This window comes from Cuculus canorus, chromosome 16, assembly GCF_017976375.1.
Source record: "Cuculus canorus isolate bCucCan1 chromosome 16, bCucCan1.pri, whole genome shotgun sequence".
Taxonomy (NCBI): Eukaryota; Metazoa; Chordata; class Aves; order Cuculiformes; family Cuculidae; genus Cuculus; species Cuculus canorus.
Genome location: NC_071416.1, coordinates 17,955,670 through 17,980,229, shown reverse-complemented (window position 1 = coordinate 17,980,229; position 24,560 = coordinate 17,955,670). Strand labels below are relative to the sequence as shown.

Here is a 24,560-nt window from a genome sequence, read left to right as displayed (position 1 = left end):
ACAGCTGCTCTGTGCTCATTGCTGGAGCAATGAGCCAACACTGTGCAGTCATGCAGCCTCCTCTGTCACCCTGCAAAGGTCTCCCATCCTTTCTTTCCCATCTCTCTGTTCCAGCAGCTGATTTCTCGGGGGGTTGTACTTGTAGCAGGCCCTGGGCCATGTGGGGGTGGCCCTGGGTGGCAGCGGCAGCTCGCTGACCTGAAACACAGCGTGTGCCATGCCTGGGACTCTCTGCCTTCACCCACCTCCTGACAAGCCTTTAAAGAGACAGTGGGAAGCTCAGCGAGCCAGAGGGGCTCTTCCCTGGGAAACCACCCTGGTGTCTTATGCACTCCCTGTCCGAAGGAGGAAGATGGAGCTGGAACACATGGAAGGCAACTGTGAGAGCAGAGTTGCATCACCTGCCCAGAGCAGGGCAGCACCACTGCTGGGGCCCGGCTCAGCCTGAATGCTGGCAGCACAAAGCAGCATGCTGCACCCCGCATAGCTTAAGGGGCTCAGCTCCCCACGGGCCGCACTTGCCACTCGGCAACTTTACAGAGAGCTGCGGTAGGCCAGGGCTGGATGAGGCTCCCACTCCCACCGTGGCTCCCACCAGCCATCCTGCAGGCTCTCCTGGCTGCTGAGGGTGCTTCCAGCAGGTAAGGTCCCATCACAGGTGTACCCGTGCCTAGACCCGGCTTCCCATCCTGCTTCAGCCCTAGCTTCTCCCCACACACGGCTGCTGCAGGGCAAACCTTGCACCAGAGCTGTGCCCACTCACCAGCCATTTCGCCAAAATCGGGTCCCCTGTCTTGTAGTCCCGGTGGGCGTCCCGGGGAGACAAGGGCTTCCCCGGGGGATGAGGTGGGATTCCCTGCAGGGTGAGGAGAGCTTCTCTAGGGAATGCAGTGGGTTCACCCGGGGGATGAGGTGGTCTTCCCTGCAGGATGAGGAGAGCTTCCCCAGGGGATGCGGTGAGCTCCCCAGGGCACCCTCAGCCCTCTCCCTTCCACAGGGCTCTTGGGCTGTCCCGGGCTGCCGAGTAGGGGAGACTCCGCTCGGCTCCCGCCCCATCGCAGCCGCCAGGGAGCGGGGCTCAGGCTCGCCCACACCCGGGCGGTCCGGGGGCGGTGCTGCCGGGTGGGGCGGCGGGAGGAACCCTGCTCCGGCCCCGCAGGGTCCGCGGCTCCGCGCCGGGCGCGCACGCTGCGGCGGGGGCGGCGCCCGGGCAGGTGAGCGGGGACCCGGGGCACCGGCAGCGCGGGGATACGGGGCTCCTGCATCCTCGGGTGCAGCGGGCAACTGCATCCCAAGGACCTAGGGCGTCAGCATCGCGGGGTAGGGCGGGCACCGGCATTACCGGGTGCAGCGGGAACGGGCGGGGAGGGGAACAGGGACCCCAGCATCGTGGGGACCCGGGGCTCCTGCATCCCCGGTTGCTGCAGGGACCGGCATCGCGGGGATTCGGGGCTCAGGCATCCCCCTGTGCGGCAGGCAGTAGCATCACGGAGACCTGGGGCTCGGACATCCCTAGGTGCTGCAGGGACCGGCATCGCCGGGGACTCGGGGCTCCGGCACTTGGGGTACGGCTGAAATCGGTATCGCGGGGACCTGGGGCTTGGGCAACCCCGGGTAGAGCGGGCACCCGCATCCCAAGGACTAGGATGCGATCCTCAGCATCGCGAGGACCAAGGGCATCGGCATCCCCTGGTGCTGCAGGGACCGGCATCGCGGGGTACAGCGGGCACCGGCATCCCCGGGCAGGCGAGGACCGTGAGATCGGCAACACAGGGAGCAGCAGGGACCTGGGGACGGGCATCCCGGGAACGCCGAGTACCAGCATCCCCGGGCATTGCAGGGATCAGCACCCTGGGGCTGGTACCCGAGGCACCGGCATCCTTTCGTGAGAGGGCAACCGGAGCAGCAGCATGTGGGTGTGAGCGGGGATGGGGGCAGCGGCACACCGGGATGAGCGAGAACCGAGGCACCGGCACCCTCGGATGAGCAGGGAGCTGCCGATCCCGGGGTGCTGTTGGGACCCGGGGCACGGGGATGCTCCACCTGGCCCTTCTGCAGGCAGGTGTAGGAAAGTCCCTTTCCTCGAAGCCTTACCCCACGGACATTGCATGACTGCATCCCTAGGGAGCAGGACAGGACTTGGGAGTCTCTTCCGGAGAGCTTTGCACTCATTGCCTGTGAGTCTGAGCTGTTGGTAATCACCCCTTCCTGCACCCCCCGAAGCAGGCAGGGAGTTCCCGTCACTAGCATCCCCAGCCCCTGGCATTTTGGTGGCCTCTCAGTGTACAGCAGCAGCTTCTGCTCTGCCTGCAGGGAGCAGCCAGTAGTGGGAATCTCCCTTGCATCCTCCCCTCTGCCCGCCTGGCAAACTCTGCCACCGCCCAAGGAAGGGTTGGTCCTGAGCATCTTCAAGCCGATGAGACAGGGACACTCAGCGATGGGGATGGGGCTCTTCATGGGCACTTTTCTATGACCAGAAAGCAGGTGTCTCCCCAGTTGTGCCCCAATGCATGGCTGGTGAGAACACTGCCCCACCAGGTACCCAGCAAGGACACCCAGCCCTTCCCCGGCCCCAGGGACCTACGCAAGCCCCTTCCAGGGTTTGCAGCCACTAACCCTGCATGCCTGCGACTTGCGAGGTCACAAGCCCGGTGGTGACAGGGCATTTAGGGACTGGGCTACAGGCAAAGGGTGAAGGGTTTCCTCCTTCTCTACACATTTCTATGGCTTCTTTGAGACAAGCCACATGACTCCCTGCTGGGAAGCATCCCTGAGCTATAAGTGCAGGGCTTTTTATTTGTACTGTTAATCTAAATCCATTGTACCTGGTTAGAAAAGGCCCTGTGTGCAATACTCCCTGCACTTGCTGCATCCTCACTTGGATGTCTATTAGCATCTTCCTTCCCACTCCCTTGGGTCCCCTCTGCCAGTTAGAATAAATATACATAACTTCCATTTGAAAGCCTTTAAGAGAAAAATACGTTGTCAAGGGAAACTCTTCTAGCATTTCTTACAGATACGCTTGATCTGCTTTTATATTTTTTACTGTCATAAATGCATAGATCAGAGATTTTTTTTCTCCACAAGATACATATTCATATGAACACCTAACACCCAGCTCTCATTGGGCTTGTGTAATTCTGATGGCTGTCTGCTTGAAACAGCTTACAACATATTTCAAAAATTGCCAGAAAGAGACTGGCTTTATCTGTTCTATTTTACCAGTCATTCATGGAAATTTTGAGTCATCTAAAGGAAAATTTTGCCAATTCACATTATTCCAGACAGGCATATTTGTATTGTCTGTCCATTGTGCTTTAAAATAAAAAGAAACAACACCCAACCTTCCCAAAGTAAGCTTCTGTTTCGCAGCACATACTCCTGCAAATGCGAGTTGGGCACATACTTTGATGATCCAGCAAGGGAGAGATCACATCATGCTACGTTTTAGTTCAAACCGCAGTTTTTGTACTAAAGCTGAGCTTAGCTGGTGGTGAAACAAGTAGGCAAGAGTGTTATAAAACTATTAATTGCTGCTTTCGATTCCTAGATGAAAGCTGTATGTGGGCAGAAAAAATTTGCTCTGTTCAGAAGTGAACATCAGAACGGAGCATCTCAGACAGTTCACGACCCTTTTCCTTGCTCTGCATTCTGTGTGGGAGGGAGGGAGGAAGGAAGGGATTTCTCTGGGGTACAAAGGCTTCCAGGGTCTTGACACCCACATTATTTTTTTGAGCTGGGAGAGAAGTGGCAGCTGGCTTCCTCCTTGCTTTCAGGGTTTGGCATATCACACCCAGATCCACAGCTGCACAGCACAGCTATACACTGGGGATGGTCCTGCTGAACTGGAGCATTGTTTTAGGCGTCTCCTGCCATCCCAGTACAGCCCCTGGTAGCCACGGAGGCTACTCCATTCTCCAGCCCAGCCACAAAGCCACCTTTCCATTGATTTCGATGACATTTGACTGACCTGGTCTCCTGGAGAGAGGCTGCAGACATATTTGGGATAAACTGGATCCCACAAACCAATCCCCATGGCCCCTGTGTGCCTGTTTGTAGCTTGAATACATGAGCATGCTTCTGGAAGGAACCTGAATTAGTCATCTCCACCCCACACATGGGCTGTGTGATGTCTTCCCTGGAAAAGCTAATCTGTCACAGAAATTCCAATATATCCCTGAAAAGGAGTGTTTTAATCCCTTTTTTCTCCCTTTCTTTTGTCTTAAGCATTAAAAAAGTTGATCCTTCTTTTCTCCCTTTCCCTCTGAAAGGCAAGACAATGAGTTCCTTAAGCTCTTTGGCTCCTCACAGGCCGGTTACCCTCCTTCGGACATGGTGTAATGGGAAGTGCTGGCTTTGTGGTGCAAAGTCTGTGTCTTTAAGAAGCCCTGGCTCGGAGATGCAATGAAGTTAGCAGATGCCTTTGCCAGGTTATTTCACACAAATCTGGCATTTGCTGCACCCACAGCCTTGCTTGGCTTAAAACCATGCCTCCAGGGTTTATCTCTAACCATTACTCCACTACCTGTTCCTCTCCAGCTCTACTCTGACCTCCACATTGAGATGTAAACATGTCCCAGAGCTCTTTCCTGGGCTGACAAACCTTTTACGCTGCATTTCTCAGACACTGGAAAACACACAGAGCTCTTCCACTGCTTTGGTGTTTCCCCCATAAACCCCATGAGATATCTGGTGAGCAACACGGGGCTAGGGTGCGATGGGATCTGCAGGGGAACCAGGATTCCCTTGGGCAGGGAAACTCAGCCTCAGCCCTTGCTGGCTTCTTTCAGACTGGACTGCTGGATGGGGTCTGGTGGCACTTTGGTGTCACTAGAGGGGCTGCTGCATGCTTTTCCTTTGGCTCCTGCCGCCTGTTTGTGGCCTCTGTCCCTGCATCACCTAAAAGTTTGAAAACTTTAGTGGGTGACACAAGACAGAGAAGGTGAGGGATTTTTCTAATTTGCTGCTGGCTGATATAAACCAGGGAGGGAAGCCTTTGAGATGGGAGACAGGCCAATCTGGAGGTCACAGACGCCTCAGTGACCACTGCAGCAGTTGTGACAGCACCAGCAGTGGCTGCAGAAGTTGTGTTGGTACCAGCAGTGACCTTGATGTGTGAGCAGAACTTAGAAGCAAGTCATGCCTAATAGCAGGATTTTTCCAAAATAGCCAGTGTGTGTGGGCAAAATGTAATTTCCTCAACCAAGAGGGGGGAAAAGGGGGACTTGTGGGTACTGGGCTGCTTTGAGCATCCCCAGGTGTTTTGATGACTAAGTTAGGTGGAGAAGTCTGCATTCAAGGTGACATAGGGAGATCACAAACATTTTATTTGCCTTTTTTATCCTCAGTTTCTGATCAAGATGGATAAAGGCGTTTAAAGGTGTGGGAATGATTCTTTCTGTTAGATGCTTTAACTGCTGCTCATTAGAAAATGGAATTTCTGCTGGATGGAAAAGCTCAGCTCCCTGAAACTTTTAAAATCCTGAACCACAATAGAAATCAAAACTTTGAGGTTTATTTCCGTACCAAGGTACAGGTTTTTAATTCAGTCATCAAAGATTCTGAATCATGTTTTTTGTTAATTTTCAACATTGTAAAAATAATCTCAGTATTTTACATGGCAGAACACACAAGAGGAAACAGAGCAGGCAGTTGAATTGTTTTGAAAATTCTTCCACTGAATTTCTCCCTAAATCTGACATTTTTTATGAAAATACATTGATTTTGGCAAAACTGTTTTTCTGCTGGGTAAGTAGCTCCATCCGTGGACTTTTTGACCAGGTCTAATTAGCGACATAGGTTGTTACAGATTCTCTTTGGCAGAATCACTGTGGCAGTGATTTGACAAGGGAGGCTCTTTGGGGGATAAATCCTCTCTTAAGTGACTAATTACCTGTTTGAACAAGGAAAGCCCCAGTGGATGAGGAGCTGGAGGTGCAGTAAACTGCCTTCCTTAGGCTATTAGCAGAGGGAAAAACTTTAAAAGGTGAAAAAAAAGCAAGGAAAATTTGACATGGAGAAATCATTGGCTCTTTTTCTTCCCTTCCACACTACTGAAGAACAAATGCCCAAAGCTGTTTCTCTCCCTTCTCTCTCCCTGCTCCTCACTTTTCAAAATGCAAACCTCACTCCCCAGAGTGCTTCTGGCCCTCTCCCTGCTGGGGGCACCTGGAGCAGAGAGAGCCCTGCATCCCCTCCAGCACCGCTGTGTCTCGCCCACAGGTGGAACTGGCTCCTGCTCTGCTGATCATGGTCAACAAGACCTTGAATTACTGGGGTCCTGGATTTGAGGAGGATGTTATCAACATCAATGTGGGGGGTCTGAGAAGACGGCTCAGCTCCAGCGCCCTCTCCAAGTTCCCTGACACCCGCCTGGGACGCCTGCTCTCCTGTGACTCAGAGGAGTCCATCCTACAGCTCTGTGATGACTACGATGTGAGTGCCAGGGAGTTCTACTTTGACCGAAACCCTGGTTTCTTCCTCTATGTGCTCCACTTCTACCAGACGGGGAAGCTGCATGTCATGGAGGAGCTATGCGTCTTCTCCTTCTGTCAGGAGATCGAGTACTGGGGCATCAATGAATTCTTTCTGGACTCCTGCTGCAGCTACCGCTACCATGAGCGCAAGCTGGAGAGCCGGCACCACAACTGGGATGAGGAGAGTGAGGTCAGTAGTGTGGACACAACCCCTGATGAGATCTCTGACATCAACCATGACCTGCTGCGCTACAGCACGTTGCGCTGTGGCAATGTGCGCAAACGTCTCTGGCTCACCATGGAGAACCCCGGCTACTCCATCCCCAGCAAACTCTTCAGCTTCGTGTCCATCAGTGTGGTGCTAGTTTCCATAGCCACCATGTGCATCCACAGCATGCCTGAGTACCAGGAAGTGGATGAAAATGGCAACGTTCTTGATGAACCTATCCTGCACAAGCTAGAGTATTTCTGCATCTCCTGGTTCACTTTTGAAGTGTCTTCCCGCCTCCTGCTCTCTCCCAACCCCAGGAAGTTCTTCAAGCACCCGCTGAACCTGATTGACATTGTGTCAGTGCTGCCCTTCTACTTCACCCTCTTGGTGGATGTGACCATGGGCAGCGACTCAGAGTTGGGAAACCTGGGCAAGGTCGTGCAGGTGTTTCGGCTCATGAGGATATTCCGGGTGCTGAAGCTAGCTCGGCATTCCACTGGACTGAGGTCACTGGGGGCCACCTTGAAGGTAAATCGGCTCTCTATCTCCTTATCTGCTCCTGTAGTCTCTAGGTAAGGAGGAGACCTCTGCTATGGCTGGGGGATATGGACATTCCCATTCCCAGTGAACTACCAGCTCTGGGTACTGTCTAGCAAGCGTGCTTGGGGTGGTGGACTGGGTTGTTGGTTTGTGTGACTGCTGAAGCAAGCAAGTGTGAGGAGTGCTGCATGAATCCTCTTCATACACACACTCAGAGAGACTGTCCCCAGTCTGGGAGAAGGGGGAACCTCCTATTGTCATGCTGGCAGCTGGCTGGAGGCCAGTATCCAACGCTTGCTGTCTGCCCATCTAGAGAGACATTGAAATCCTGGTCCAGCTGAGCTGACACTTGGAAGTTCCAGGTTATGATGAGGTTGGGACTGGAACATGGCTCACCATGGGTAGCAAAAAGCAGCAATAGAAAAGCAAAGGGTGAGCTGCAGGGCCTGAGACAACCAGCCCATGGCAGGGTCTGTGTTCCGAGCAGAGCTGGTGCTACCACAGCTGCCCCTCAGTGTGCTGGAAAAGCTTGGGGAAAGCACTGCTTGCAGGGCTGGGGGAGGTTGACTCCGACACCACACAGTCCTCAGCAGGAATAGCTGCATGGGGAGATACTGATACAGTGAAGGATTAAGATCCAGGCATGCTGAGAGGTGGCAGCCCTGCAGGTTTGGTGAGAGATGGTGCACATCCTCTGTACTGTGCCCCAAAACTGTGTTTCTCCAGACCCCCTCTTCTGTATCCCCAGGCTCCGGGACCAAGCAAAGAGCAGCTGTGGCAAGAGTCAAAGCATGAAGCTATCATAAAATCCTCACAAGCCCGGTGCTGCAGCCCAGACCCCCATAGCTGCAGCTCAGCTGCACAGCCCAGCCACCATGCCTTGTGTGGCTCTCTGCTTTCCCTCACAATCTTTCCATCCTCCAGCTTCCTGATTCTGAAGGCCGTGTGCCCAGATCTGGGGAGGGTGAAACTGGCCCGTCACCTCCTGCTCTCACAGAGAAAATGTAGCTTGCTGCAGATGCCAATTAAACTCAGCCTTTAATTGTCTCTGATTCTTGGCAACCACATCAAGAGAAATTCTAAAGCCGATCCTTGAGCCTGCCAAGGCGCAGAGACACACGCTCCCGATGCCTCACCATGTGCAGGACTGGTGCACGGGGGAGAAGTCACCAGGGCAAACATCTCTCCTGGTGGCATTGCCTCTGGTCCCCATGTTTGAACCAGAGGACTGTTTCATTAGCACTGCTTGTGAAATATCCCTATACTTTCTCCTGCTTCAAACAAAGGCAATGCCAAACAAATGGCCAAAGAAAGCAGTCTTCAGAACAGAGCCTGAAATTCAACCAAAGGGATGCTCTCCTCCCACTAAGTGCCTGGCAGGGGCCAGAGCCATAGCTCCTGGCGCTGCTCCCTCTGAAGGGCCATCATAGGGATGAAGGGGGCAGAGCTAGGGCTGGGGAAAGCCTGATTCCCACTGCTGCGGTGGTGGCAGGGCCAGCATAGGACATCCTGGCATCAGCAGGACTCACCTGCCAGGGCTGGACCCATTCCCGTGTGTGAGCCATGGAGGAAAACAACCCTTGGGTGGGAATGGGCAGCAGGAAAGGTCTTCTGCCAATTTCTGCTGCAAAGCAGTACTAGCCCAGCACTAATCCTGCAAAGCCCACAGAGGATCAGAATAAGCGTGGGAGGGAAAATTCCTGGCATCCTCAAAGCCTGCTGAAAACCAGGTCTAGGCGGAACCGTTTAAAATGAAGATGCCTTAAGTCCTACCTGCATCATACTTACTTCTGAACACACCTTGAAATAGCAATTAGCAAGTGACAGACCTGCGTAACACTGCTTGTGGAATTTCAATTCAGTTGTACAGGTGGGAAGGGCTTCCTGAATCCTCTCTGTGCTCCATTTAAGTGTGAACAACACGTTACAGCAGAGCAGGAACTGATGGGCTCATCTGCATATTATTAAGAAGCAGATGAGATCCGAGGAGCCAGCAGCATCCCAGCTCCAGCTTCTGCTGAGCCACTGATTCACCAAGCAACGCGGTGGAAAGTGTGGCTTCCCAGGGACTCCGGAGCCAGCTGTAGATGGGAATGAGCGAAGACATGAATCTGACGCAGCAGCTTGGCGTTGTGATTTACTGGGCACATAAATTACAACCATCTTGTTAGTCATAATGTACTTCCTATTGCAAGAGCATAAAGCAGCAGCAGAGAAGTAAAGGCTGTTAACAGCCAGGAAGCGGGAGCTGTGGCTTTGGCAAGCCAAGTAATTGTTCCCCTGCCATGAAAGTGCTAACAGAAGGATTTCTGCCGTTTATGCATCATAGATCCTGAATGGTCTTCAGATTGCCTGGGGCCTGATCCAGGGTCTATTTAATTCAAGGAGAGGCTTTCCACATGGCTCCACTCTTCCTCCCTGAGGAAGACATAATTGCTGTTATTGCAGCTTCCCAGGTGCAGGTTTGGTGCCCATCTCCCACTGACTGTCCATAGGTGTGAGGCACCAAGTAATTCCTGCATCTGCAGGGATCTACAGGAGTTGTGGTCTGTCCCTTTAGGGGCCTAAATACAGAAATAGATTGGAAGAGCCGGAGCTGTGCATCCCCAGACAGCAGATGCATCATCCTTCTGTTGCTGCTGCGGGTATCTCCACACTGGTATCTCCAGCCAGGCTCAAGCTGGGCTCTTCTATTTCATTTGTCTTCTGCTGTCCTGGAGAAAAGACATGCATTCAGCAGGGGAAGGAGCCCATGGCTGCCCCAAGGAGCCAAAGAGACTGCTGTTGGGGTGGCTGTTTTGCTGGAGCCTTTTATTACCCAGCATTGGCTCCCCCTAGGTTGGCTGCTTGCTAAGCCTGCATCCTACCTGAACCACAGTTAAGCCTGTATCCCACTCAAACCATGACTAAAACTACATCCCCTCTTGAACCACAGCTAAGCCTGCATCCCCTCCCAAACCCCAGCTGTGGCTGCCTGACCCTAGATCACATGTTTTTAGGATAAATGGCTGCAAATAGGTGGCAGCCAGTGCCTGAGGATCATTTGGAAGATTCCTGAGGCCTCTCCTGAGCCACAAGCCCTGACCCTGCTTGTAAATTAAAGCAGTAGGAGCTATCGAGCTGCCTGACTTGCCCCTCACCTCACCCTCCAACACATCCCAGTGCCATAAGTGATACTCTTTAAAAACGTATAAGGTTATTTGGCTCTTCTGCTCCCCAGCTGGGACATACACACATGCTGTTATGCTCCAGCCAGGAGCCAGCCTTTCATGGCCAAGTGATACATCCTTGAAACACAGTGGCTCTGAGCTGTTTCTCTTTCCCAAGGAGCTCCCTTGGAACTGCTATAGAGCATTTGCACCCACAGGTGAGAGCAGGGGAGGAGGAAATCATTTCCCCTTGGCATTACTGGCTTTAGCTGAGCAGCTTTTGCCAGCAGTCTGAGCAAAGTCTTCTTTTTCCTTGCCACGAATCCACTTTCTTTATGTCTCATCTTGACCATGGATGCTCTTTTCCTGCATCTTCTGCTGTTTGCTTTGCTCGAATGTTGTTTTGTTGAGTCATCATGTGGTCTCCAATAAAGAATTCTCTGTCTGTTAGGAGCCTAGGGGGGAAAACCCACACAATCAGAGCTCTGCTTTTCTTCCTCTAAAAGATGAAGAGCAAGGTGGCTCAGAATCAGTGAGCAAAATCATCCAAGAAATTTGCTTGTGGCAATCAAAAGATAACTGGACCAGCCACACCACAAGACCCAGCACATTAGCATGGCAGGGGCAGTGGCACTGGTGGGTCGTTAGCCTGGAGCTGGCAGAAAGCAGGTTCTCTGTGGTCTCCTCCTGGTCTGTGTGGCTTTAAAAGCAGGGTGGCCTGGGGGGTCCCCATGTCTGCAGTGTTGCAGGGCTCTCAGCTCATGTCTTGCCAGCTGCAGGGCAGGGACTGGAGCTGAATGCTGAGTTTGGCCTAGCACTGGCCCGTGGCAATTTGTCCCGTCCCAGCTTGTCCCATGGCTGTCTCCTTCCCAGCATCTCCTGCTGCCATGTCCCTTAACTGCCCATGCTTTGTTTGAAACTAGGGGAATGAAGCCTTCCTCAAGGAGTGTTGCACACCTCTGCCACCAATCCACCCCACCTGGGTGTCCCATGGCCCCATTCTCACCAGAGCTTTCAGACTCCTTGGCGTGGGGCTTGGCGAGGCAGGGGGTGCAGCACCCCGTGGGTGGGTGCTGACATCAGGCCACCTAATTCTGGATGGATTCTTGGACTGACAGGATGACCAGGGTTGTTTGGTTTCATGTCAGGTCAGAACTTCACCGCCACAGTGAGCCACAGCAGGGACTGCCTTGTGATGCTTTAGGATTGTTGGTGTCCTACAGCCAGCTCAAACACAGGTTAAAGTCATCTAGAACCTCAGGGTTCAAGTGATCCTAAGAAATGGACCTCAGGTGACAGCAGCCTGGGCAAGGATCAGTTTCTGCTTCCCCCCGAGTTGTGTCCTGTGAGTGCAATTTCCTTCCCTGAAATGCTGCCAGCTGGAGCACTCCAATCCCTCCTACCCAGAGGTGTAACAAAGGGTTAAATGGGCTCTGGGACTGTAGGTGGTTTTGGGGTACAGGAGGCAGCAGGTGAGGCCCTGAGGCTGTGCTTGTGGGGTCCCCGAGAGCCTGGGGCTGAAGAGCTGGATGGAGCCTGCAGCAGAGATGCACGTCCTCCTGTCGAGCACATTGCCAGTATCTTGGGAAAACACAAATCCCTTCACTCAGAGGCTGCTTCTTAGGTGGTTTCTGAGGACCTGCCAAGATAAAAGGGAAAAGTGTTGAGATACTGTTAGTAGAAATCAGGTTGGAGCGAGTGATGGAGGAAGGGGAGTAGGCTGGCTAGGAAGCACAGGTCCCCTTTCCCTCCTGGCACTGCCTCCCCCTCATAGTACAGTGAAGGGCAGAGCGGTGGCTGTGGGTGACACGGCTAATTTCCCGGCAGCCCCACTCACTCCAGAGTGGACCAGCCACGCACCCCAACCTGTCTTAGCTTGGCCTCACAGTGGGACATCCTGTGGCAGAGATGGACAGGGGCACTGAGGTCCTGGATGGAGGCGAGCAGGAAGTCTCTGTGCTGTGGGACCCCAGTGTACTGGCTGTGCCGGGTGTGGTGGCGCCCACTGACCACTACTCTCCTTTGCCTTCCAGCACAGCTACCGGGAGGTGGGGATCCTGCTGCTCTACCTGGCTGTGGGCGTTTCTGTCTTCTCTGGAGTGGCTTACACTGCCGAGAAGGAGGAAGACGTTGGCTTTGACACCATCCCAGCATGTTGGTGGTGGGGCACCGTCAGCATGACCACTGTGGGCTATGGCGATGTGGTGCCCGTCACTGTGGCGGGTAAGCTGGCTGCCTCAGGTTGCATCCTAGGGGGCATCCTGGTAGTGGCACTGCCCATCACCATCATCTTCAACAAGTTCTCCCACTTCTACCGCAAGCAGAAGGCACTGGAGGCAGCCGTGAGGGACAGTGGGAAGAAAGACCCTGAGGATGTGGAGAGCACCTCCAGTTGTGACCAAGACTCAGAGGTCCTGAGCAAGACCTCTCTGGGCGGAGGCAGTCCTGCCTGCCATGGTTTGACCCCTGGCTCTCACCCCACACCCTGACCCCACTGCGCTGCGGCACTGGGGCGCACACAGGACCTGCTTGCCCACTGCGAGCACGGCACAGCTGTTGCACTGGGACACAGAGGAGAAACCAGGCTCTCCCTGTCTCACACCACTCCTAGTGTCACCCCTGCCCTATGAAGGACGGGAGGGGCTGGAGGAGACGCTCAGTAGGTGCCGTCCACTTCCAGCCCCCAGAACACAGCAGGCAGGTCTGCCTGGACATGTCTCAGCGTTCACCCAGCGACAGCCCCGCTCCCTGTGCGTGCAGGCAGGGGCTGCAGCGCTGGCCATAGCCCTGCCAGAAAGGGAGTGAGAAAAAAAGAAATATAGGTAACCTCTGATCAACCACTGCTGCAGCTGCATGAGAGAGGATTTTCCCCTGCCCTGAGGTTTTGTGTTGTCCAGGGTGAGGTTAAATAGCTTGCAGGTGAGGCATCACCCAACCAGGCTGGCTGCCTTTGCAGGTCCTGTGCCAAGTCAGCATCAAGTGCAGCGCCAACTGAGAACAGCCTTGAAAGGCTTGGCTGCCCTACTGGCCATGGGGGAAAGTGGGGTGGAAATGAATCTGTGTGGGAGAAGATGTAGTGTCCTGCTCAAGGTGGGCCCCACTGTCCCCAGCTGCTGCAGTGGGACTGACTGGCCCTCGCTTTCCTTCCATTGCAGGTGGGGTTTAACCATGCTCCTGTGCTGTCACCACTGGGATTCCCAGGCATCTGGGTCTGGGGTTTGTGCTGTGAGTGTGGCACAGCCAGAAGCCCAGTCTGTGCAGGGGAACACCAGCCAGGGATGGCCAGGCAAAAGGGACACTGTCTTCTGAGGCAGGAGCATCTGGAGGGGATCAGGGGGGCTCCCGATGGGGCTCTTCCCCAAGCTCTTTGTTCCATGGGACATTTGTTTCAGAGGAGCTGCTGCTCCTTGTGGCTGCAGAGAGGAAGCAGAGTCCCTGCAAAGGGCTGTCAGACATGGGGGGGATGCTCCTGGGCATGGAGAAGCTGCCTCTGCGATTGCCATGTGCTCGTGATTTCCACTGCGTGAAGAGTTGCCAAGGGCCCCAGGGTCTGAAGCAGCCCAGGATGGGACAGAAGATATGACCAAAGCCAGCCAGCTCAGCATGTGCCCTGGCGCCCCACACCACAACCTTCCCATTCTGTTGCCTTGTCCCTCCCTGCCTTCGGGCCAGGCAGAGGCAGGAGGGGATCAAACTGCCCCAGGCATCCCATCCATCCCCACAGGGCAGGTGTCAATGCACTCACCTTCCCTCTGCAGGGACAGAGGGGACCTCACACTGCTCCTCATCACGGCAGCCTCTGAGCACCTCACAGCCAGGCAGGGAGGTCCACCCCTAGCACCTGGATCCCCAACTAGCTGAGCACGTTCAGGGCTGGTCTCCACACAGCACTGATTCCCACAGTGTTTTTCCTTGCCCCCCAGTTCTCTGTTTGGAAATTGTGCAGCTCCTTTGTTCACAGAGGAATACACCCAGCAATGCCTGTTCTGAGCAGGGGAAATATGCACCCTGCAATCATCTCATCAGCTCTAAAATATGTTGATGGCTGCAGGATGGCCCTAGGTATATGCATTATGGTGTTTGCCGCAGGTTATTCTTGCTGGCTTTTGGCACAGCCACAGTTGCCGGTGCTGGCTCTGACTAGTGATCTGCTGATCATAGGGAACAAAAGATGTGGTAGTGCTGGTTCAGCCTTTCTGAACCCCAGTGGGACATGGTGGGGGGGGGGGGGCGGTGTCCCAAAGGAACAGTGATGTAGGATGGGAGAGTGCTCATGCTCCTGGCATCATCAAGTCTTCCAGTATTGATGGTTTGTGGTCTGCTCTGTGCTCCTTCTTACTGCGAGCAAGGACCAGTGAGCTCCATCATGTGCTCCAACCAGCTCCCGCTGCACTGTTACTTGAATAAAGGAAGGAGTTTCCCCTTCTGTCCATAAATATTCCAGTAGCAAAACGTATTAAAATGTGAAGACTAAATTACATGTATTAATTTAAAAGAATTATGCAAATAATTAAAAGAGCATGTAAATTAATTTTCTATCTATGCATGGGATGCATACTGAATATTTTATTAAAGACCTAAGTGACCCGCTTTGGAGGCTGGTTTTCTGTTCTGCGGTAGCTCGGTGTGCCTGGTCCAGCAGAACGGCTGAACTGGGAATGGGTCAGTGGGTTGGTGCAGTAGCCCTGGGGAGCAGGAGCAGCCAGGCTGATCCCGGAGCAACTGCAGAGCCCCATCAGGCAGCTCCAGCACTGCCTCAGAGCTCCAGGGAGCTCCCATACACAGCCCACGTCATCCCTACCCCATGGTGGGTGGCAGCTCATCCTCGTGCCTGGACTACAGGTGTTATCCTAGCTGGAGCATCTTGGATAACCCATCTCCCTGGAGGCCAAATAAATGCGTGTGAGGGAATGGGTTGGAGCCAGTGGGCTCTGGGAAGAGCTGCACAGGGAGCTGGGTGTTGTGGCTGGGAGGGAGGGAAGCATAGATTAGCTTTCAGAAGGAGATGAGAGGATTGCGATTAACATTAAAAATCCAGGATAATTCACAAAACAAAGAGCTTGCGCCATCCAAGCATGGTTTGTTCCTCCATCCCATTTGTTAAACACCCAGAAAATCTGGGAAGCAAGCAGAGAGGAGCAAAAATTTGCAGAAATGCACACACTGGGATTGGCAGCACCAAGAGGCACAAGGGCTGAAAAACCAGCCTGAGCAAACCAGGCTCCTTGGCTGGGAGCCAAGGAGCAGCAGCCGGCTGTTCTTTCCCCTGTTTAAGAAACTAAATTAATCCCAGGCTTGTGGGTCATGTTTTGGACCGAATACAGAAAATATAGTTCCAGTAGAGGGTGTTTGTTGCTTAACTTGGTTAAACACAGGTGCACTGTGCCAGCAGCAGGCAGGAGAAGGTGTGTGCACATTACCTGCTGGCTTCCCAGTGTTCGGCCGGGCTGTGGCTGTTAGCAAGGGCAGGGATCAGTGCCTGGGATGCAGAGGGCATACTGCCCATTGCAGCTCTGGAGACCCAAGAGAAGCCTGTCAATCACACAGACAGTTGTGTTCATCTCCTCTTCATCCCTCATTAGCCCCAAGTATTAAAGATGGGGGGGCGGGGAGAGGGGTGTGAAGCCCATCCAGCTGCTTGAAGACCACAGCTCTATCTAAATCCATCTCCTGGCATGGAGAATGGTCCCTTGGCTTTAGAGGCCCTAATTACATCCAGCCTCCACCGCTTTCCCTGCTACAAAGGCAAAGCCCAGACTGGCTCCAGTACCCACCCAGCAAATAGCCCACGACAGGGACTGCGGTCATGAGCCGATGAGAGCCATCACTAATTAAGCTATGTTTTCACAGGCTGCCTCCGGCCAACACTGCTTACAGACTTAGAACCACTCAGTAGCCCCTTGGGAGGTTTATAAGAGCCCTAAAGATAGCAGCACATAGGACCAGGCTGCCCACAGAAATGCCTCCACACCAGCAGAGGTTTTTAAGCCTCCAAGTAGAGGCTGAGCACACAAGGAGCAGCATCCCTAGCCAAGCCGAGTGAGCCCCGTGCCAATCCTTTCTCCAGAGAGCAGGTGACCCACCCCAGCACATCCAGCTGCTTCAAAGGAATGGCTGCTCTTTGGGAGCCGTCTCTCTCGTGTTTCAGGAGGTGTAGTTTGTGCTCCGATGCTGCTTGGACTTTATCCTCATTTATTCTGAAGGCAGCATGAAAGGCTGAGCTGGCTCCTGATGCTGTAAGTGGCCTCTCTGATGCTCTGAAATGAGGGGGGTGTCTCCAGGCTGCCTGACTCCGAAGGGAAGACGAACTGCTGATCTCCCTGCGTCAAGTTCATTCCTCTGCTAGATGTGATAGGAAGGGAAGATTAAAAATACAGTTTAATCTTTATTCCTTTGGGAGATTTTCCGTTTAAAAAAAAATAATCCACATGCTGTTAACATTTCGAAGGCAAAAGCTCCCCCAACTTGGGGGTTAAGAGCAAGGCAGGACCCTCCTGTGAGTCCCTCTGCTATACTGCAAACAGCAGCTGCTCTCAGAACGCGGCTGGTGTGCAGGAGCTCCAAGATCAGGTTTGGGAAAGCCACAAAAAAGGTTTTCTTTTTTTAGCCTCCTGCTCTCTCTGAAGACATTAGGATTTGTACTGCACTGGGAAAATCCTCCCACTGCTGTGCAGGCAGATCTAGCAGAGCTCAAGCTCTGCATAGCAGGGGCGAACAGGGTGCAGGAAAGTGCCCAGCACACATCTGTGTCAGTGAGACACTTCTGCGCAGCAATGGGCTGCCAGGTCTGGCCTGACTTACTATTTCTAAGGCAAGTAGGAAATTCGTGATGTTTTGCTAAGCCCTAACTAGTTTTCCCAAGAGTGACTTCACTTCCATTGAGTATGGTGGATAAATCAATTAAATATATTATCAGGTTATTTCTACAAAAGCTGCTCTCCACACTCATAACATGATTGATGAAAGAGCAACTCTCTTGCCTCCAGGGAATGGTGACTAAGGAGTGACCTTATTAAGCTGCTTCATGCAGCTGAGAATTAAGACAACTCAGCTCAAAGAGACAAAGTAAACTTTATTACTTTTGCTTAAAACTTCTTTTCCTTTCCCAGCTTTCGGATCCACCACTTCTCTGCACATGGTCTGTACACTCAGCTCTCATTGGGGAATCAGGGCTTGATCTGTAGGAAGGAAAGACTCCGAGCCAGCAGCATTTCTGGGATCTCTCCTGCTCATAGACTCCTACAACTCTGCTGATCTCAGTTCAAGGAGTCAAAAATCAGAGCCAGCTTCTTGAGTATGTGTATGTTAAATCAGCATTACTTGCAATTTCTGTATTTGCTGAATCCGTAAAGACAGAGTGCTGTAATTCAATTTTTTTTCTTTTGGCAAAATTATGCTAAAACTTTCTCCTCGTGGTAAGAAAGCCACACAGTCTGCATATACTCATGTGTTTAGCCTTTATCTGAACAGCTATTAACTGAATTGTGGGAAACGCATGCACTCAAGGCTTTCATTCTGTTTGTGCTAGCTAAATGAATAGTCTTCAAAGTCAGGAATTAAGTTAACCCAATATGCCTAGACAGGTCACAAATTTCAGGAAATGAAACGCAGGTTAGGTGTGCTGCAAAGCAGACCACCAGCATCGCATGCTCACATCCAGACCTTGAAGCTGGCGAGGAAAGCAGAGAGGGAAAACTGTCCTGCACCTTTGTTTCAAGATCGTCCCCTTTAGAGTCAACAAGGGATGATCCAGAGATCGTGAGCCTCCTGGGGCTGCAGAAAGGCCACCCCACAGCTCAGCCATTGCTGATTGTGCAGAGGCATGTCTGCAGGAGGCTGTTCTGCTGCTGTGACCACTCTGGATGGGATTCAGGCACTCCAGGCTCCCTCCACTTCCAGTGTTGTTTTGATTTTAATAGCAACAACCTAGAGGGGAGCAGAACAGACTGTGCTTCATAGATGGAATCGAGTTGTTTTCAAGTTTTTAAACAAGGTGGCTGTCTTTCTGGAGTGTTAAATTAAAGTCACTTTCAGACTGGAAAGAGCTAACGGGTATTTCCTGGTTTGACTCTAAAATTTTGCTAGAGTGATTAATGCAATGAAAAATCGTCACCTCTCAAGCCAGGGCTGTCAGCCAACATTCAAAGCATTTATCTAAAGCTGTGCTCACTCTTTTGGCCTGTGGACAGGAAGAAATGGGACAAAATGAGGGTGTAGGAAAGAGTAGGACATAAAGGACACCAGCACAGCAACATCTGTACCTTAGAACTGATAATCATTATGGGAGGAGGAAAACTGCTGATGCTGCGGCTTCTTGGGAAGTTGACTTTCCCCACATGGTGGGAAAAACCCAGCTAAACATCAGCCTCGGCTCATGGCTACTTGTCAGTTGTTGAATTTTCTATGTTATATGCAATTAATATTTGTGCAGCGTGAAGGGAACACACATGAACACTGCCCTGCTTCAGCTGCCGTGCTGCCGCTGCACAGGGAGTGCAACCCACCTTTTGTGCCCAGGGTCACAATATCTTGATAACATTGCTAAGAGTATGGAAGAGCTCCAGGCTTTCCCAGTTACTAGAAATGCCTGCAGTCTCCTTCCCTTTGATTTCTACACTCCTTCCAAACATTTAAAAGCTCAGATCTGTTTTATTTCTTCTGGGATTGCTAACCAAAGCTGACTCCTGAATGAATTCTGTCTCCGCTTCAGTTAGTCATCCCTTCAGGACAGATTTAGTAACTGCTCAGGGAAACCACGTAGAAGCCAACAGTTCACAGTTGGAAGGCAGCTCCCCCTCACTGTCAACTTCATCTTTTTCTGAGCTAGAAAGCTGAAAGTGCAGCAAGTCAGCCAGGATTAGGAGAGCGAGCCTCTAGCCTCACCTGCTGTGTGGGAAGGTGGATAACTCAATATGCACCCAGTCCCAAACCTGACTGCAGGCTCTGGGAAGTTGCTGTGGTGTGAAATAACACAGCAGAGATAGCACTTATCCACAGCAGAACTCACTGTGCCTGTCTGCTGGAGGACTCCTTGGGGCAAACAGACCTTCTGTGCTACTGCAGCTCAAGGAAGGGCTGCCAACGCTCCTCATGGTGGGGAAACAGCATCAACTTCCACCACACATCCTTCTGAATGGCCACAGAACTGGCAGCACACAGATTTGCCCTTGCATGAAAGCAAATCTCTCCTTGAGGTGCAGAATTTGTAATATTTTAAGGCTAAAGAATTGCCTGTTCCAAAATGTGTATCTGACATGTTTACTGCTTGTGTTTACTAAAGCTTGTAAGACTCTTCGGAATTTTGCAAAGTACTTGATGACTAGAGACACATCACGTTAAAATTTGTCCTGATAAGCAGAAATACACCAGAGTATTTCAATGCACCAATACGAGTCACGACACTGATGCTTTCAGGTAAGGACAGTTTATTTGCCCCTTTGAACAAATAAGGCAAGATATTTGAGAAAGATCAAACAAAATCTCCTGTATCAAACTCAGAGGAATGCAATAAAAGTTACTATTTCATACATATACAAACTAATGACCCAATACTTATATACAAACAGCCAGATCTCACAAAATAGCATTTCAAGTCAGCACTTTATGCCAGTGTTGCTACTTGTTGCAAAAGAAGTTAAAGCTACAAACTTCACATTTTTAAGTCTCACATGACTGATATCATCTGTATGTCTGAGTTTTAGAAGCAAAGACAATAGATTGTCCAGAACACTTTCAGCAATGCACATTGCTGACCCAAGGAGCACATGAATGCAGCAAATATTTTGCTTTACAACTTCGTTAGAACAGTTTTCCCTTCAGGTATGAGCCTTGGTCTTAGTCTGGTGACTCTGAAAAATGAGCAGGTACTGTGTTCCCAGAGACTCTATAAAGGAACAGAAAAAGGAATTATTTTCTCTAACAGACTGAAAATCAGTGAAGGAGAAAATAATTCCTCTGCATTAATGCTCCAGGTGCAAACATCATCCAGTGTCAGCCGCTGCACGCATTTAAGAAAGGTTCTAAGACAGTTAAGCCATTGGACCAGTTTTACCTATTTTGGTTCATTTGCTGTAATTTAAGACAATCGCATCAGCAAAGCAGAGTATTTCAAGAGTGCTTACATTCAGTTACAGCAGTCACAGGTTGCACATTCTGTAAGCAGACACCACCCTGTGGTGTTTCACCTAAACTTTGGGTTTTCTAATGCCCTCTGATCACTAGAAAGTTACCTACACAGTGCAGAGGTAAAACTGCTCCAGCAGAATCTGCTTGATCCACGCTACATGCATGCAGTGCACCATTCCCCATGTCACACACATTCACACATATATCACACCAGAGGAGTTGGGCTGGATCCATCCAAACACCCAATGTAAGATCAACACTTGATCACAGAACTCCCTTCTAAGTTGTCGGGTTCCTTTGATGCGAAGGGCTCAAGAACATTGCTCAGAATAAACACATCTAGGGCAAAATGTATTGCACAGATTTCAGATGAACACTGTATGAGCCCTGGTGTTCACACAGCACTTCACTAGACCTCATTAGAGCATCCAGACTAAAGCATTTTAATCTTCAAACAACAATGAAGCTTTTCTTTACCAGGCTTTCCCAATTCAAAATTTTCCCAGTACTTGAGGACATCAAATAGCTGGTTTTCCCAGGATGTAGTAACTCCAGCACCCTAGATACACTGCTTGCTGCCTCTCTTCTCCCTCAGAGACAGCTGGTTTGCTGATCACTGAAATGTCTGTGTTTGCACTCCATATCGAACTGAGACAAACTGATGCAACCAGATCTACAGAGGGGGCAAGAATGGCTTGGTTCCTTTCACAGCAATGGAATATACCTGTTAACAGCAGCTAAGAAAAGGGGAAAAAGGAGCCTGTGGAGGTGTTCAATGAACACTTCATCTCTCTAGCAGCATTTGATTCAGGAGACACTGCTATAGTTTAATTATCTAGGTGATGTGCAAGGCCTATTTCAGAAGAATGAGGTGGCAACTGTTCCCTCTATCAGAGCAAAATGAAAATAAATCGGTAGAAACACCTACTTTATCCAAATATTGCATCATATGCTGGATATATCCACTGTCACAGCCCATGGGGCAAAGGCATCACTTGGTCTCTGCCCTGCAAACTAGGCTCACTTCTTTTCTTCTTCTGTTTTACTCTCCACTCTGTCAGTGTGAGTCCATTGCACCATCATCACAGCGATTGTACACGCTGGGGCCTTGTCGTTGATTGAGCTATACTGGGCAGGAATGGCAGGGAAATTTAAAGAACTAAGACAAGAGGAAGCAGAAGAGACTGCATCTCTTTCAGGAGGACTTTAGTAATTGCTCATTCAGACAATTCTGCCTTCACCCCACCACCATGAATACACATCTCTGTTAATTCAACGAAGTCTTTACTCCTAGTTCAACTTTTCCGATGTGCTAAACCTTGCAGAAATGTGAAGGATTGTGAAATTCTAGTTTTCATTTAAGCATCCAAAGATATAAATCTGAAATGAAGCCTATAAATTATCTCAAAACTGCAGAGATTTTCAAGTCCTCTCAGACACAGAAGTATCTAGATCTTGAGAGAGTTTCACACAATTTCTACCCATTCCAATACTGTCTTCTTTTCCTGTACTGCACTGTCAGCAGGGACTCCCTGAAGGACATTTTCAATCAGAGAGATTAAGGGGAATTGAACTGGCTTTTTGTTTCAAGTGGGTGTTGATTTTAAACTGCAGAATGTAATTTCTGATGGAGGCACAACATGCTTCATCTACCATTATTGATTTGTAAGGTACACAAAAAGAGGACAAAACTGAGATCTTGAAGAAACCACACCTGGTTAAAGCACACGGTGTAAGGCATGGGGCTTATTATAGGCTTTTTAAAAAATGAGATTTAAAGTTTCTTTCAAAAGGCTGGAACAGTTTGTATGTCTTCTCATCTGCTCTCTTCTGTGAGCTAAAACTTATCAGTACCTTAACAGTAGAAAGATACAGTTGAGAGCTTGAAACAGAGTCTGTGCATTCACAAACAAAAAAAAACAACAAACAAACAAACCACAAAAGACGCAGCTGTTAAATACTAGAATCCATACTAACTTAAACCAAAATCGACTACCGAAAATTCAGTTGAAAAGAGAATGAGCCAATTTCCATCAGCCTATTTCTATCTGTTGCTCTGAATTAAAAACAACCCCCCTAAAAAAAAGGTAATAAAACTCCTTCGGAACAATGTTTTAAATATGTCTAACATTAAAACATTCCATCAGGATTTTCCACTTAATGGCATTCCTGAGTTCACAAAGGTGCTATGGAAAAATAAATGAGCAGAAGTATTGCCCTCTATTTTGCTAGCGTATTTCAATAGAAATCAACCTGTTTAGTAGTCATAAAAGCAAAGAGATGATTGTTTGAGGATGGAAGGATATTCTACCAGTGGCTTAGAAGTTCTGCTGCCGCCGCTTCTTGGCTTCAATGGCATCGAGGATTGGCTGCCGCTTTGACTGGTACTTCTGGCGGATTTCTTCAATCTCCTGCTCCATCATGGGGTCCAGGGCTGAGAGCCGCCTCTGCAGTTCATCGACACTCCACGTCTTTAGCTAGCAGGGAGACAAAAGAAGACCAGACATTGGCACCAGTACAGTCACCATCCACACATCTACAGGGATTTTGTTGCCCATCCGATGGTCACAATACCTCTTCCAATAGAAGGTGGAAGAGTTCTGCTCCAGGTTGCCAGGCTCCTCTCTCAATGAGCCTCAGGATGCTGGGCTGCATTGACTCATTTTCCTGATACATTACACACTTTGTTCAGTGACAGCATGAACATAGAAAACAACCAGTGAAATGTCTCCCCCATTGAGTTATTTTCCTAATGCTCCATTTTGCAGGCTTAGAACAGAAATACGGTATGGAGATGCAACAGAAGTAAAGCTCTCTTCCCCCTCCCCTTTCATTGCAACTAAACTCCCTTCCGCTGAGCAACAAAAGGAAACAGAAGGGAAGAGGATGAAAAAATCATTGTCAAAAATTGCATCTGAGAAAAAAACCCAACACAACATTTATGTACAATCAGGCTGAACCTCAACCACAAGGAGGAAATTCAGACTCCTCTCAGCTAGAAATCCCAGAACACACACAACAGGTCACTTTGGGTAATCTTCCCACTGATACAATTGTACAATGGATAATGCAAGTACAATTCGTACTTTACATGTGAAGATGTCAGGCCAGCCTGGCCAAGCTTCCCTGTGCCAAATTCCCTGTCTGCCTGCCCTTTGTTTAACTGGTTCTCTTGTGCATGCCAATTTGCTGAGAAATGGGCAGAGAAGTTTTACCTTATGATTTGAGATGCCAAGTGTAGCTGAGGACTACACTGTCCATAGCTACATTCTTCCTGTTACATTATAACATGTAGAACAGACGGCATTTTAGGATAGTGTTAAAACCCAAGACCACCGGAAGTGTTTCCAACATTCACTTAAAGCACTGGTCCTTTTCCCATCCAAGACCAAGTGACCCCCAGAAACACAGGGAGACTCTGTTTTACAGACACCGCAGCAAGATGAGAACGACAATTGGCACCACCTGCTTGCAGCGACCGCCTGCTGTGGATACTAAGAACATGCAAAAAACCCTGATTTTTTTTGTAAACAAAGAAGTGTCAATTTTTAATCTTTCAGCAAATGTCATAATTGAGTGACTTTATCTTCACTTCAGTTAAACAGAAGTGCTTTTGCTGGGTTTAGCTGTTAGTCAATTATCGTGGTTATTCTTAAGCCATTTCTGAACCAAAGCACCCAGTGAAACGCTTGCTGCCTATTACAAGACAGCAACTGAATTATCGACTGTTTAATGGCAGTTGTATAGATTGCATCGTTCCTTAAACAGTGTGTAAATAAGGAAATCCTGATCCTTCTTCCTAAGGTGGAGGAGATACTAGTCCCCAGACCACAAACTCATCTGTTAGCCAATTTCCCCACAAAGGATTTTGAAATTCTTTAGCATCCTCTACAAAATAAGGTATTTCCTTGTTGCAGTTACAGGACCACCAATACACTTTAATAATCTAGGCACAAGTGAAACAAAGCCTTTTTAGCAAGAGTATACAGTCTTTCAGCCTCTCCAATCAGCCAACTGTTCATTAAAAAGAGAAAGCACTTCCTCCACAAAGATATACAT

The 24,560-nt window shown here is 50.2% G+C and overlaps 2 protein-coding genes across 13 annotated transcripts in view; one reads left to right on the top strand and one right to left on the bottom strand.

Moving 5' to 3' along the window:
• The first annotated feature begins 230 nt into the window (after positions 1-230).
• Positions 231-16,478, top strand: KCNS1 (potassium voltage-gated channel modifier subfamily S member 1). Of its 6 annotated transcripts, none has more exons than XM_054081275.1 (3): positions 231-641; positions 6,223-7,215; positions 12,410-16,478. In XM_054081275.1, exons 2-3 carry the CDS (start codon positions 6,250-6,252, stop codon positions 12,863-12,865), a joined length of 1,422 nt encoding a protein of 473 aa, XP_053937250.1. In that variant the 5' UTR covers positions 231-641; positions 6,223-6,249; the 3' UTR covers positions 12,866-16,478. The 6 variants fall into 6 exon arrangements, with proteins under 6 accessions (XP_053937250.1, XP_053937249.1, XP_053937251.1 ...); XM_054081274.1 differs by lacking the exon at positions 231-641 and adding an exon at positions 1,111-1,214; XM_054081276.1 differs by lacking the exon at positions 231-641 and adding an exon at positions 1,211-1,320.
• Positions 16,479-16,579: 101 nt separating this feature from the next.
• The window catches only part of STK4 (serine/threonine kinase 4), a 51,010-nt gene continuing 43,029 nt past the window's right edge, over positions 16,580-24,560 (bottom strand). For 3 of the 7 annotated variants that reach the window (XM_054081283.1, XM_054081282.1, XM_009567568.2), the window contains one exon: positions 19,780-22,978. In XM_054081283.1, coding sequence (XP_053937258.1) covers positions 22,820-22,978 — 159 coding nt within the window. In that variant the 3' untranslated portion in view covers positions 19,780-22,819. Of the gene's footprint in view, positions 16,719-19,778; positions 22,979-24,560 lie in introns of those variants that run through there. The other 4 variants (XM_054081281.1, XM_054081280.1, XM_054081279.1 and 1 more) reach the window with 4 other exon arrangements.

Bases quoted from the DNA above. Each gene is read 5' to 3' on its own strand.
- KCNS1 (XM_054081272.1), top strand. From the start codon at position 1,929: ATGGGGGCAGCGGCACACCGGGATGAGCGAGAACCGAGGCACCGGCAC. The intron at 2,178-6,222 runs GTGAGTCTGAGC...TCTCGCCCACAG, and splicing joins GAGCTTTGCACTCATTGCCT to GTGGAACTGGCTCCTGCTCT. The intron at 7,216-12,409 runs GTAAATCGGCTC...TTTGCCTTCCAG, and splicing joins CACTGGGGGCCACCTTGAAG to CACAGCTACCGGGAGGTGGG.